This window comes from Chaetura pelagica, unplaced genomic scaffold (genome assembly GCF_000747805.2).
Source record: "Chaetura pelagica isolate M959 unplaced genomic scaffold, ChaPel_1.0 scaffold178, whole genome shotgun sequence".
NCBI lineage: Eukaryota > Metazoa > Chordata > Aves > Apodiformes > Apodidae > Chaetura > Chaetura pelagica.
Window position 1 is genome coordinate 2,122,194 of NW_009954505.1, and position 14,241 is coordinate 2,136,434.

Consider the following 14,241-nt stretch of genomic DNA (forward strand, 5'->3'; position numbering starts at 1 on the left):
TTGAAATGCCTTTCCCAGTCCTTTTGCCACCCCTCCCCCCCCCTGCCCTTAAGGCTAAATTACAATTTTCACTAAACCAGCATCAATGTAGGGCACTTTGTCAATTCATGTTACTCTCACTGGTATTGGACTCCTACTGTTGTTTTTATAGGGAAGCACCTGTTATGTGCTCAGCACTTCCAAGTACTTGAGAAGAAGAACAGCCTCAGCACTATGGAGTTCACACTGTAAAAGGAAACTGGCAAAATGGAGCAGGAACAGCAAATGCTATGCATTTACATACAGTTTAGCAAGATTCACTGTTAATAAGACAACAGAAGGCAGTGGGATTTTATGGACAGGAGCTTTGTGCATGACAGTAGGCAGAAGTCATTTTGGGCTTAGAAATCATAAATAGAAAGGAAGAAAAAATAGAGACACTAACACAATTAAGGAACTGAAGCATCTGCCGTATACACAGAAGCTCAGAAGGCTGTGACTGTTCAGCTCGGAGAGAAAAAGCTTCAGGGAGATCTTACCCTTGTTTATAAATACCTGACAGGAAGCAACAAAGAAAAGGTAGTGGGGCTCTTCTCAGTAATGTCCATGGACAAGACAAGAGGCAATGGGCACAAATTAAAAACCAGGAAATACAAAAACTTTTTTACTGTGCAGGTGGTCAAACACTGGAACAGGTTGCCCAGAGAGGTTGTGGTCTTGTGTGAAGATAGTCAAAACCCACCTGGACATAGTTCTGGAAAAGCCCCTACTCAAGATGAACCTGCTTGAGCAGGGGGGTTGCACTAGAAAAGTCCAAGAGGTTCTTCCAACCTACACAATTCACTGATTCTTTGGTATATTTGTAAGAAACAGGCAGATGGGCACACAGAACAGTTACACAGTGGAAAGAAAGAGGCAAAATACTATAAAGATTTTCAGAGGATAAGCTAAAGACAGGCAAAGTCTTAAACAAGAATTAGGTAAAGATTTTAAAGTTAAAAGTCCAATAGCAAAGGAGAAGTCAGTGGGGGAATTCAAAACACAACATAAAAGTTTATTCTTAATGTACTAAAGGAGAAAACCTCCTGTGCAACACTGTTATCTTTAAAGTACTTGAGCCATTCTTGTAGACTGCTTTACTGGACAAGACTCTGATAGTGTTTCATGAATTAAATAGTACCTTAATCCACACATAGCTGTTAATGGGAGACTGACCAACAAATTTAGTAGCTACAGTAATGCTTAAGTTTAAATTACATAAAGGGGAAGTTACTGGTCAAAGTAGAGGAGATGAATGAAACAGAGTCTCCACCTGGGAGCAGTCAGTATATGTATATAGTCAGTGGGTGAAGATGCAAAAGAAAAAAAACATACAGTTGTGAAAATGGGTGTTTTCTGCTTTTCTCCTGGACCCCTAAAGTGAACCGTATTTAACTTTAAGAAGCAATAAAAATAAACCAAATAAACCAATAAATAAATAAGAAGCAATATAATGAAACTGACAAATAACTATGTATGTGCGTAGGATGAAAACAAGAATACTATTTTCTACACTTATGAATGTTGGGAATTGCAAGTAAAGATGCAGAAGATCAGCTCTGGAAAACACAGATCTAATAAAAACCGTATCTGGTCAAATCTTTTCTCTCAATACTGAACACACATCTCTTTACTCAGAATTTCTCATTAATGTCAATGAGAATTACACTTGCAGAAAGAACTGGAATCCACACAGATTTCATTATGTGACTTCTATTTATGAAATCTGTTTTAGAGAAGAAAAAATAATGTTCTGAGACTTATTATTTAACAAATTATAAACAAATCCCTAACAAAAAGTGCAATGAATGTTTCTCAACAGCAGAACTAGGCATTCTGAGCAGAACTAGACATTCTGCTTTATTCAACCAAAGCAATTTTAAACAGTGATCCATCCTACCTTTCCCTCCCTAGCAGCTGTAATTACTCTGAAAAATTAAAATAGATGAAGGTTTTTCTACATTTTGACATTTAGAAGGAACTTTTCCAGTACTAACAAGGGATACAAAATGTGTATGAAAATCAAGTGACTACCTGTATTGGAAACAAGTTGAATTCTTACAACTGAACTAACAGATATGAGAACAATACACTTCAGATACTACTTCATTTATATAACCTGTACCTCATAATGATTTAAAATAATGACTTAGACAACTCAGAGTATGTGATTTTATAGAAAATATTACTATTGGAGGGGAAAAGGAGTAATAAGCCCAAAGTAGATTTTATTTGCATACCCATACATGAAGTACAAATCCTAACAAAGGTGGCAAAGCTAGTGGGAACATTTCCACTGTTCTGCTCCTGGGAGCATGGAGGGGCTCAGGAGCAGAGCTGAAATGCTTGTACATCAACATACACAGTATGAGAAACAAACTGGAAGTGTTCACTAGTTTCCAGAATTATGATATAACAGGTATAAGTGAGACTAGGTGGAATTAAACCAATAATTGGAGTGACAGGATGAAGAGCTACATCGTGTTTAAGAGGGATAGGCAGGGGAGGCAAGGTGGAGATATTGCACGACATGTGAGGAAGATTTGATTGTATAGACCTTACAGTTAGCAATGACATGACTTAAGAGCCTCTGGGTGAGGATTAGGGGGATGGGAAAAAAAAAGGAGATGTTTTACTGGGTGTCTACTACTGATCACCCAGACAGGAAGTAAGCAGTGATGAGTTCTTCTATAAACAGGAGAAATCTCTGGAATGGTAGCCCTTGTCCTTAAGGGAGATTTCAACTTCCCAGACAGCAGGTGGGAATATATTGCTGTGATGAGCAAGTCTGGGAAATTCTTGGAGTTTGTGGGAGATAATTCTTGCCACAAGTACTCAGTGGTATTGGATGTTTTATGATACTTCCTTCTCCATAGCTTCACCTCTCATCCAGGACTGCTACTTTTACAGGATACTGTCCATCCTTGGAATTAAAAAAAAATGCTTCTAAAACGAATTTTGGATTGGTTATGTTACAAGTAAGAAGACAGACTACACTGTATTGAAAGTGTAACGGACTAGAAAACTTACTAAATTAACTATATACTTATGTATCAGCTGCTGGTACATTGATGCAACTTCCAAATAACATCTCTCCACTGTGCATCAAATGCAAGTACTTGCTCAAACAGAAGGAGCTTCCGTTTTTCAGAGTTCCAACCCTCTTTCCTTCCTCCTCCCCAAACAAAATAGCTGGATGTTTGCTGTCATTTGCACTTTACCACAAATGACCCAAAATGTTCCAACACTAAACATCACAACAACAAAATAAAGGTGGACACTGGGATAATCCTTTAGACAAAAAAAAGCCATCTAAGATATTTAGCAGAAACAGACTCATCTAAAACTCCAGTGAGGTGCTGAGAAGCACTGAAATGAATTTGCATTTTTAAAGGATTAATTCCATCCCCTGCACTGCTTTGAAAGTTTCAGTACAGTAATGTGACATTGTGCATTGCAAAACACAGAAAACAAAAACTTGACCAAAATAAGAGAACATTCTGCTAATGTTCAGCTCTGCTCACAATTGGACCAAGTTTATATTTATTTATTTTCTCAATATGTCAAAGCTGCTTTCTTCAAGAAAATGTATTACCTTTCTAAGAAAGAATGAAATCATAAGGTAGCATGACTGTAAAGTATATGTTAAATAATTTAAAACTTCAACTGATGATGTATTTTGTATTATAAAATATATCAATATATAGCATTCTTACACTGATTTCAAGAGACAAAAACAATCTTCAGGTAAACCTTAAATTCATATTACCTCATATCCACCTTAACCCAATTCTATGAACCTGAGAGTAATTCACAGAGATTCTTCTATAACATTTACCTTGCTTTAAAATCTGGACTTTTATTGTAAGATTCCTTCTTTGCAGGGTAGACACAAACCATTGAAACACCTTTCAGATTAGATACTATGGCATCCATCATAAATGAGTAAAAAAGATTACAACAGGATGACTGTGGTACTAGGCAAGACCTCCACACTTCCCCTAAAAGGCACAAGAGTTACCATGAGCCACATTCTCTGCACCAATTTGTTTGGGGTTCTTTTAGGAATGTTGAGATTTCATTGCAGAAGTGCAACCCTTAGCAGTGAGGCACAGCTAATAGGAACTGGTCCATCCTCTTCTTATACTAGCATTGTTATACTGTGGTTTTAATACTGACAAAAAAATATCAACTTTGGTTTATTTTCCAGAAATGGAAGTCAATACCAAATTGGTCCATTTACAACCCCACTCATGTCAGTGGAAATTAGATCAGTAAACCAGTAATCTCACTCTTTAAATGTAAGGAAGAAATTTTCATGTGTTAAAATCAAGTCTTAGCACCAGCATTTATATAGGTCACATTACTAAAACAATACAGAACAATGCTACCTGGATTTAAGCCCATTAGCAGTGCAACCTTCACAGAAAGAAAACAAACAAACAAACAAAAAAACACCAAAAAAACCCCACCACAAATACTGAAGTTAAAAAGCCTAAATTATTGTATAAATACATTTTCAGGAAGATAAGACAAAAACAATACCTTCACCATTTTCAGTTACATTTCTATGACATTTACGAACAGTCAGCACTAGAGTGTGCAATTCCACTTTGACCCAGCAAAATTCACAAATCATTTTTGCTTCTATGCAGGCACCATAGAAAGACACTTGCACAGGAGAATCAGTTGACACTTAGCTCACCTACCCTCTAGGCTTCCATGGTCAAAGTGCTAGGAGAGGACATGGCATCAGTAGAACCAGTGGGTTTCGTATCGAAACTTTGTTCAGAGAAATTCAGTCTCAGGCTAAAAATTATATACTCGAACTGAATGAAATGTTGAATGTTGGCACACCTTGCTGCTATTATAAGATTTTAAAGTGACTGACATTTTCTACTCTCTTATGACCAAAAATACTGAAAGAAAACAAATGATACACCAGATTTGAGCCAGTGTAATGTTTGGTGATAACCACAGAACAATATTAGTTTAACTAAGCTTGACACTTATCCTCAAACATGATTCCTCAGTCCTGAACAAGCAGATCCCTTGGTTTTAACTTCAGATACTTTATTATAGGTTGAGGTTTCCAAATAAAATATAAACAGATGCTTCTGAAAACAGGCTAAGATAAAAAGCACTTAAATGACAGAGGAGAGGCTGAAAGCAACTAGGTAACTTAAATGAGAAGGGGAAAAAAGGACATACCTTTGAACACTGTTTATGATTCTGGCACCAAGCAAGCGACCCATTGTTCTGAAAGACAAATTAAAAATATATTAGTACTTATATTTATTTAAGACTTGATATTATCACCCTAAGAGATTTAAAGTGAATTCACCCTCCAGATCTGTTCAGAGAATGATGTTGTGTCACAACATTAGTACCAATCCTGATTTCAACTCCCTTGTGTTGAGTACAGAAGTCAGCAAGTGTAAAGTGACCAGAGAAAAGTCAGGAAAGCATTTCATCATGTAAGGCTGGTGGAAAACTGACTGAAGTCACCTTTTAGACCATCTTTCTAAAAACTTACTGTCTAGAAACTTACTATCTAGTCTTGCTATGAGACAAACAAAGATAACACTTGTATTTAAGAAAGATAAATAGTGACTCGTGAATTGCAAGTCCATTAGTAACATTCAATATTGCACAATACTTAGAATAAATTATTAAGGAAAGATAATGAATGGTCTTGAAGTAAAAGGAAAATTCAATTAAATAGGTCATGGGTTTACCAAAAGTCAATCATGCCAGTTTCATTTTATGTTTTTTGATCAAAAAGTGCATTTCCTAGATCAGGAAACACTGTAGCTCTCATTTGTCTTGACTGTAGTAAAACAACAAATACAGCATGCAAAATAATTTAAGCTAAAGTATTACAAGAACAGAAACATAAATATGAAACTGGCACAGGGACAAACAGCAACCTGCTGTTCAACTAGAGAAGCTTCTGAAGGGTCAAACAGGGAAACAACTTTTCCCAGTACAAAACCACAGCTCAGGAACCAGAAGTGTATGTTTGTTGGGTCAAATGAGGCAAAACATTGATTCACTTTCTGTATAGTGAAAGACTGAAACAACATCACGAAGATGTAAGTGACTCTGCAGATTGAACATGAGAAAACAGAAACTTTGCAACACAGAGTGCATGCTCATGCACTTAGGAATTTATACATATATTTTTCTTTCATAATTTATAAACTCATACAGAAGAAGATGCTGGTAAATTCCTTGTTTGGAATCTGACTACAATGGTGGGTCTATGAAGGACTAATAGGACAACCTTCCAAAGAATTAGGCAAGGTATTTTCACAGGAATGAATGAATGTGGTAGTACAAGGTCTTCACCTTTGGCTTTGACTACAGATGTGGAAATCAGTATCCATGGAAAAAGAATTCACATAGCTGAGAATGCAAATGACTAGCAGAACTAAACTTTTTTTTTGTTTGGTTTGGGTTTTTTTGCTGGTGTTGTTTTTATTTTGTTTTAATAAGGAGAGATGCAAAAAGAATGGAATTAGACATAGATAGATATAGACATAAATGATATAGATAAAGATGATACAGATATAAAAAACTTTTTCTGTAAAAATCACACAGATAAAGCCAAAATTATTCTCTGGATATACAACTACAATTCAGAACTAAAAATAAGTACATTAGCATGCATTGGAAGAAAGCCAACTAGACTAGCTTCTGAAAACTGCAGTACTCAGTTCTGATCTCAGCCCAGTTTATAAGTTTGAATACAGCGTCTTGCTATTACAGATATGAAGCCTATGCTTTGAAGCTGGATCCCTCTTAAAGAATGTTTGAGGAGATACTGTTTGTGCATGTCTTCATGCAGGTATGTCACCACATCTTCACACAAGCTCTCAAGATGTGGCCAGTAGGTCAAGGGAAGGGAGAGTCCCTCTGTACTCCACTCTCATGAGACCCCACCTGGAGCACTGCATCCAGCTCTGGAGTCCCAAGTACAAGACAGACATGGATTTGTTAGAACAGGTCAAGATGAAGGCCATGAAAATGGTCAGAGCACTGGAGCACTTCTCCTATGAAGAAAGGGGTTGTTCAGCCAGGAGAAACGAGAGCTCCAGAGTCACCTTATTGCAGCACAATTATTAAGGAGCTTTTAAGAAAGACTAAGAAAAACTTTTTACCAATGCTTGTAGTGACACCACTAGAGGTAGTGGTTTAAATTAGAAGAGGGTAAATATAGATTGGACATAAGGAAGAAATTGTTTATAATAGTGGTGATGAGACACTAGAACAGGTTGTCCAGAGAAGTGGTGGATTCCCCATAACTGGAAGTATTCAAAGTCACGTAGGACAAAGGTTTTGAGCAAACTGATCTCCAGAGCAGTGAGGTTGGACTAGATGACCTTTAAAGATCACTTCCAACTCAAACCGTTCTGTGATTCTGTGATTCTGTAACTCTATGACTATGGAGATTGTTCAATTCACACACAGAGAATGACTGAAGTTGGAAGGGATCACTGGAGGTCATCTGGTCCAAGCCCCCCTGTTCAAGCAGGGACCACCTACAGCCAGTTGCACAGGATTATGCCCACAAAGTATTTTAGTATCTCCAAGGTGGAAGACTTCACAGCCTCCCTGGACAACCTATGTCAGTGCTCAGTCACCCTCACAGTAAAAAAAAAATATTTTAAAAAAATTGTTTTGTGATGCTCAAGAGGGATTCTCAAGAGTTTCAGTTTGCACCCGTTGCCTCTGGTCCTGTCACTGGCCACTACTGAAAAGAGTCTGGCTCCGTCTTATTTGCACCTCCCCTTTAGGTATTTATATACATTAATAAGATTCCCCCTTAGCCTTCTATTTGATGGGCTAAACTGTCTCTGCTCTCTCAGACCTTCTTCATAGGAGAAATGCTGCAGTTCCTTCACCTTCTTAATTCCTTCACTGGACTCTCTCCAGTACATCCCAGAACTAGACACACTACTCCAGGTGTGGCCTCACCAGTGCTGAACAGAGGGCAAGGATTATCTCCTTCAACCAGCTGGCGATAATTTGGCAGACCAGGATACCATTATCCTTCTTTGCTGCAAGAACACATTGTTCAAATGAAGACTCCATCAGGACACCCAAGACCTTTTCTGTAAAGCTGCTACCCACATGGGCAACCCTCAGCATATATATTCCTGCACGGGGTTGCTCCTCCCCAGGGACAGACTTTGCACTTTCCCTTGTTGAAATTCATGAGGTTCCTGCTAGTTCATTTCTCCAGCCTTTGAGGTCCCTCTGGATAGCATTAGGACCCTCTGGCATATCAGCCACTCCTAGTTTTGTGTCTTCAGCAAACTTGCTGAGGATACACTCTGCCCCTATCAACTAGGCCACTAATGAAGATGTAAAACAGAACCAGACCCAGTATTGACCTCTGGGGTGCACCACTACTCACTGGCCTCCAAAAAGACTGCGCTGCTGATCACCACCCACTGGGTCTGCCATTCAGTCGGTTTTCAAACCACTTCACTGTCTGCTTATCCAGTCTGGAGGAGTTTGCTTTGGTAGATGAGGATTGGGTTTGGGATCAGTTAAGCAATCCGGACATCCATAAATCAATGGGTCTGGATGGAACACACCCGCAGGTGCTGAGGGAACTAGTGGAGGTCATTGCTAGGCCACTCTCCATCATCTTTGGTAAGTCACTGGCAACAGGAGAGGTGCCTGAGGACTGGAGAATAGCAAATGTCACTCCAGTCTACAGGAAGGGCAAGAAGGAGGACCCGGGTAACTATAGACAGGTCAGTCTCACCTCCATCCTTGGAAAGGTGACAGAACAACTTGTTCTTGGCACTATCTCTAGGTATATCATGGATGAGGGGGTCATTAAGAGCAGTCAACATGGTTTTACCAAGGGAAAGTCATGTTTGACCAAGCTTATAGCCTTCTATGAGGAAGTAACCAGGTGGATAGATGATGGTAGAGAGGTAGATGTGGTTTATCTTCATTTCAGTAAAGCATTTGACCTTGTCACCTACAGTATCCTCATAGATAAACTGAGGAAGTGTGCCCTTGATGGTCAGTTAGTGAGGTGGATCATGAACTTGTTGAAAGGAAGAAGTCAGAGAGTTGTGGTGAATGGGACAGAATCTAGTTGGAGGTCTGTGACTAGTGGAGTCCCTCAGGAGTCGGTACTGGGACCAGTGTTGTTCAATATTTTCATCAAAAAAACTGGGTAGGAAATTGGCTGGATTTCACCCTCAAATAATTGTATTCAATGACTCAGCGTCCGAGTGGAGGTCAGTGACGAGTGGTCTTCCTCAGGGGTCTGTATTGGACTAGTGCTGCTTAGCAGCTTTGTCAACAACATGGACGGTGGGATTGAGTGCAGCCTCAACAAGTTTGCTGATGACACCAAGCTGTGTGGGGCAGTCAAAACAAAAGTCAACTGTATCCTGAACTCCATCAAAAGAAGCATGGCTAGCAGGTTGAGGTGATTCTCTCACTCTGCTCTCACGAGATCCCACCTGGAGTACTGTGCTCAGTTCTGGGGCACTCACATATTAAAGCGAGTTCAGAGAAGGGCCACAAAGATAAGTAGAGGGCTGGAGCACCCCTCCTATGAAGACAGGCTGAGAGCTGGGGCTGTTCAGCCTGGAGGAGAGGAAGATCTGGGGAGACCTTAATAGAAAGGGCTCCAAATAACCTGAAGGGAGCCTACAGAAAAGCTTGAGAGGGACTTTTTACAAGAGTGTGTAGTGATAGGACAAGGGAGAATGGTTTCAAACTGAGAGGAGGTAGAAATTTTATTGGATATTAAGAGGAAATTTTTAAGTGTGAGAGTGGTGAGACACTGGAACAGGTCATCCAGAGAAGTTGTGGATGCCCCCTCCCTGGAAGAGTTCAAGGCCAGGTTGGACAGGGCTTTGAGCAACCTAGTCTAGTAGGAGGTATCCCTGACCATGGCAGGCAGAGTGGGTTAGATGACTTTTAAAGGTCCCTTCCAACCCAAACCATTCTATGATGCTATGGTTCTGTAAAAATACCAATGGCAAGTCATTTCCATGTACAATTCAGAATCACCTTCCCAAGTTTTCTTAAGCTTCTTGCAGCAGGAAAGACAAAAAAAATTGAGGATAAGGTAATTAGTCTACAAACTTGAGTGTTTCAGCCATGCAAGTTAAACCACTGCCTCCTTTGAGCATTAAGCACATTTTGAACCTGATACAATGCAAACACAGGTCAGAAACACAGATTTGAATCTGACACATTGGGAAGTTCAGGACCTGAAACTAAAGCATTCAACTTGCATGTTACTCTTGTACCTTAAGAACCAAACTAATGCAAATTATACTTACACTTTCACCTTAACTTTTAATCTGAATTTCAGAAACTTTTATATATGCCTTTTTTTCATATAAGTTATTCCTGTATTATGTAAGGAGCTCTGGGGATGATAAATGTAAAAACGTAACAGCTCCTTTTCACTTGTAAGATTAGTTAGGAGAAATTAAAAAAATTTAGTTAACATTTAATTTCAATATTTTATAAACAGTTATTTGGTCTTCTCAGCAGGTTACAACACAATCATTATTTGATTTCATAATACAATTTTTATCTGTCATTACTGTAGAATTTAGCTAATAACTGAAATTTGCTAGCATAAGCTTAGCTAACTATGAGCAACATGTCAGACCCAACCCATTCAAAAAGAGAGAGAGAGACATAAACAGAATAAATAAAACTTTAGAACAGCTGTAAATAACATACAGCAGTGGGAATACTTTAGTATTACCCTCAAAGCAGTATGAGGATTTATTATTTCCATTTACAGATCCAGCCAGCAGTAATGTTAAAACAATATTTTATGTGCTACTTTCAATTTATCCCCCTTTCTTCTTCATATAAAATGTGACAGAGGCAGCTGATTGGAATAACAGATTAGTAGCAGCTCACCGCTTTGTTTCAGTTCTGCTGTTGCTCTCCACTGGACTAGAAAAAGCACTCTTGTTTTGAATTATATCTGTTACTTGAGACAATAATACCATAAATGTCCATATGTGTGGCTCCCCTACTTCATAATTTCAACATCTACAAACGTTTTCATTTTTCTACTGAAAGCCATTACCACTTCAATGAAAGCGTAAGTTTAGAAAAACATAAAAATACTGTTTAGCAACTTCAGCTACCTACAAACTAACATTATGTGAATGATCTTTCATTGTACAAGGTGAAAGAGCAAATTCTACAGACTTCCTTTGAATAACAGGGTATGAGAAGAAGCAGGAATGCTAAATGAACTCTGTCCTCCACTTTGCATCGTAGCAAATGGTTAATACAAGTTACACATATATTCAGCTGTGATTGTGTTGTTCTGCTTTTAATCTAGTGTACTTTTCTGAAACTGTAACTTCAAACTAGCAGAAATCTGTGTTTTATCTGTAGCATTTTTCATGGTCCCAGATTACATCCTCAGTTCCCTCACATCTATTTTTCTTCAAGCCTAATCCTGATCTAACTTATGCTAATGAGTCCTTTGATTTTGTCTTTAGTGGTGGCTTAACTGTGCTGTGCAGAAGTGGCCTTGGAAGAGCTAATTACCACTTTTTCTGCTCACTGTTTCAATAAGCCTGGTACTAGTGTACCTTCAGGGCAACCTTAAAGTATCATAATCCATATACTAAAAAGATGAAACTGTCCTCAATGGGGCAAACTCCAAATATTCTATCTTTGCATAATTGATATGTCATATTAAAGATGTCAGGCAGACAAAACTGAAACAGTCTCCAACATAACATAGTAGGACCTCAGGCTACCATCTGAACCCCACACACTTCCAGTCTACCAGAAAGGAAACTGTAGACAAAGAGAATCAGACTTTCAAAGACTAGGACTGTTTGACAGGTATAAAGCAAGAGTTTACAAAAGCAAAGGCAAGAGGCCAGGGGTGGGGAGGCGGATGGGGAGGAATTACAAGATCTGTAATTCTATTTTTTCATTAAAAAACAAAATATTAGTATTTTCAATGAAACTGATACATTGGCAGCTCTAATCAGTCTTACTAAGCTTTATTTCAGCAAGTATATGTGCATGCTTGTTTTCCTCTGGTAAAGTGCTTGGGCCTAAACAGTTAAGATAGAAATATCTGTGTTCTGTGCCTTCTTATGCCTTCAAAAACAAACAAAACAAAATAAAAAGTTGTACAGCATCTCTTGTAAGAAAAAAAAGTGCATGTAGACAGGCAATGAAGAATCCACCTTCACATATCTACAGTGTGCCCCAGAGGAAAAAAAAAATAATAACCTTCATAAACAAGTAAAAACTGGCCTTTCATCAAAGCAATGGCAAAAAAATAAAATAAAATACTTCATTTTCATCTCTGTCCATGATTATGTTAGGAGATACAAGCCTTCTTTTGAAATGCCAGAGATCAGCTGTGAAAAATGAACTAGCCTTTTAATCTGCTACGACAATTCTTGTATACCTATTATTGGTTTTGGAAGTCTTTTCTCCCCTGCCCAATCTTCATTTCTGTGTGAAACCGCTGTCTCTCAGAAGTGACCTCTCCTGATGACCTCACTGATTCTTTTAAAATTAAAACTAAACCCATAGAAATAAGCCCCTCGAATAACAGTATCTACTGATGTGAAACAGTATTTGAGTAAACAAATCAATAGATGTTGCAATGATGAATTTAACGAGACAGGTTTCCAGTATTTTCCTTAACTTTTAAAAAATCTCAACAGCATGAAATTATATATAATGGTAAAATATATTTTATACTGTACCTGACATATATTTCCTGACTGCATGCTCACTAAGACATAAATGAATATGGAAAGTTATCTATGGCAGTGCTGTGTGTCCCCAGGTTCAACTCTAGAGATGGTGACCAACACTTCAAGTCTCGCCAAAAGTTAAAGGATGTCATTAATGGCATGTTCAAATGCCTCTTAAGCACTGACAGGCCTGGGGAACCAGCCGCCTCTCTAGAAAGCCAGTTCCACTGTTTGACCACTCTCTCAGTTAAAGAACCTTCCCAGGCACATCTTTGAAGCATTCCCACGTGTTCTATCACTGGACACCAGGTAGAGGAGATCGGCACATCCCTCTCAATTCCCCTCCTCAGGAAGCTGCAGTGAGGCATGAGGTCACCCCTCAGCCTCCTTTTCTCCAAACCAGACAAGCCCAAATTCTTCAGCTGCTCCTCATAGCCTATTCCTTCCAGCCCATTCACCAGCTTTGTTGCCCTCCTCTGGATGTTCTCAAGGACCTTCACATCCTTCTTAAATGGTGGGGCCCAGGGCTGCACAAAAGCACTCAAGGTGAGGCCACACCAATGCTAAATCCAACAGGACAATCACCTCTTCTGGCCGGCTGGTTAGGCTGTGTGCGATGCACCCCAAGATGGGGTTTGCTCTCTTGGCTGCCAGGTTCCACTGCTGGCTCACACTGAGCCTGCTGCCAACCAGCTCCCCCAGACCCCTCTCTGCAGGGCTGCTCTCCAGCCACTCCTCTCCCCATTTACACCAGTGTCCAGTGTTACTCCATCCCAGGTGTAGAATAGGGCATTTGGACTTGTTAAATTTCATGCCACTGGTAACTACCCAATGCTCCAACATATCTAAATCCCTCTGCAAGGCCTATTGTCCCTGAAGAGAATTAACAACACCTCCCAGTTTGGTATTTATTATCAGCAAATTTGCTAATGGTGCATTCAACTTCTGCACCAGCTTATTGATAAATATATCGAAGAGAACTGAGCTGAACCTTGAGGATCACCACTGGTGACTGGTTGCCAGCCAGATGTAGCTCCATTCAGCTCTGCCCTTCAGCCAGTTCAAGAAGGACAGGGAACTGCTTGAAAGAGTCCAGCGCAGAGCTACGAAGATGATTAAGGGAGTGGAACATCTCCCTGATGAGGAAAGGCTGAGGGAGCTGGGTCTCTTTAGCTTGGAGAAAAGGAGACTGAGGGGTGACCTCATTAATGTTTACAAATACGTAAGGGGTGAGTGTCAGGGAGATGGAGTTAGGCTTTTCTCGGTGATGACCAGTGATAGGACAAGGGGTAATGGGTGTAAATTGGAGCATAGGAAGTTCAAGGTGAATATCCGAAAAAATTTTTTTACTGTGAGAGTGACAGAGCCCTGGAACAGGCTGCCCAGGGAGGTTGTGGAGTCTCCTTCACTGGAGACATTCAAAACCCACCTGGATGAGTTCCTGTGTGATGTACTCTAGGTGACCCTGCTCTGGCAG

The 14,241-nt window shown here is 39.5% G+C and overlaps 1 protein-coding gene across 1 annotated transcript in view; it reads right to left on the bottom strand.

The window, feature by feature from the left end:
• The window catches only part of KAL1 (Kallmann syndrome 1 sequence), a 127,512-nt gene that overhangs the window by 96,882 nt on the left and 16,389 nt on the right, over positions 1–14,241 (bottom strand). Inside the window, exon 3 of the mRNA XM_010004655.1 lies at positions 5,230–5,277. Coding sequence (XP_010002957.1) covers positions 5,230–5,277 — 48 coding nt within the window. The remainder of the gene's footprint in view (positions 1–5,229; positions 5,278–14,241) is intronic.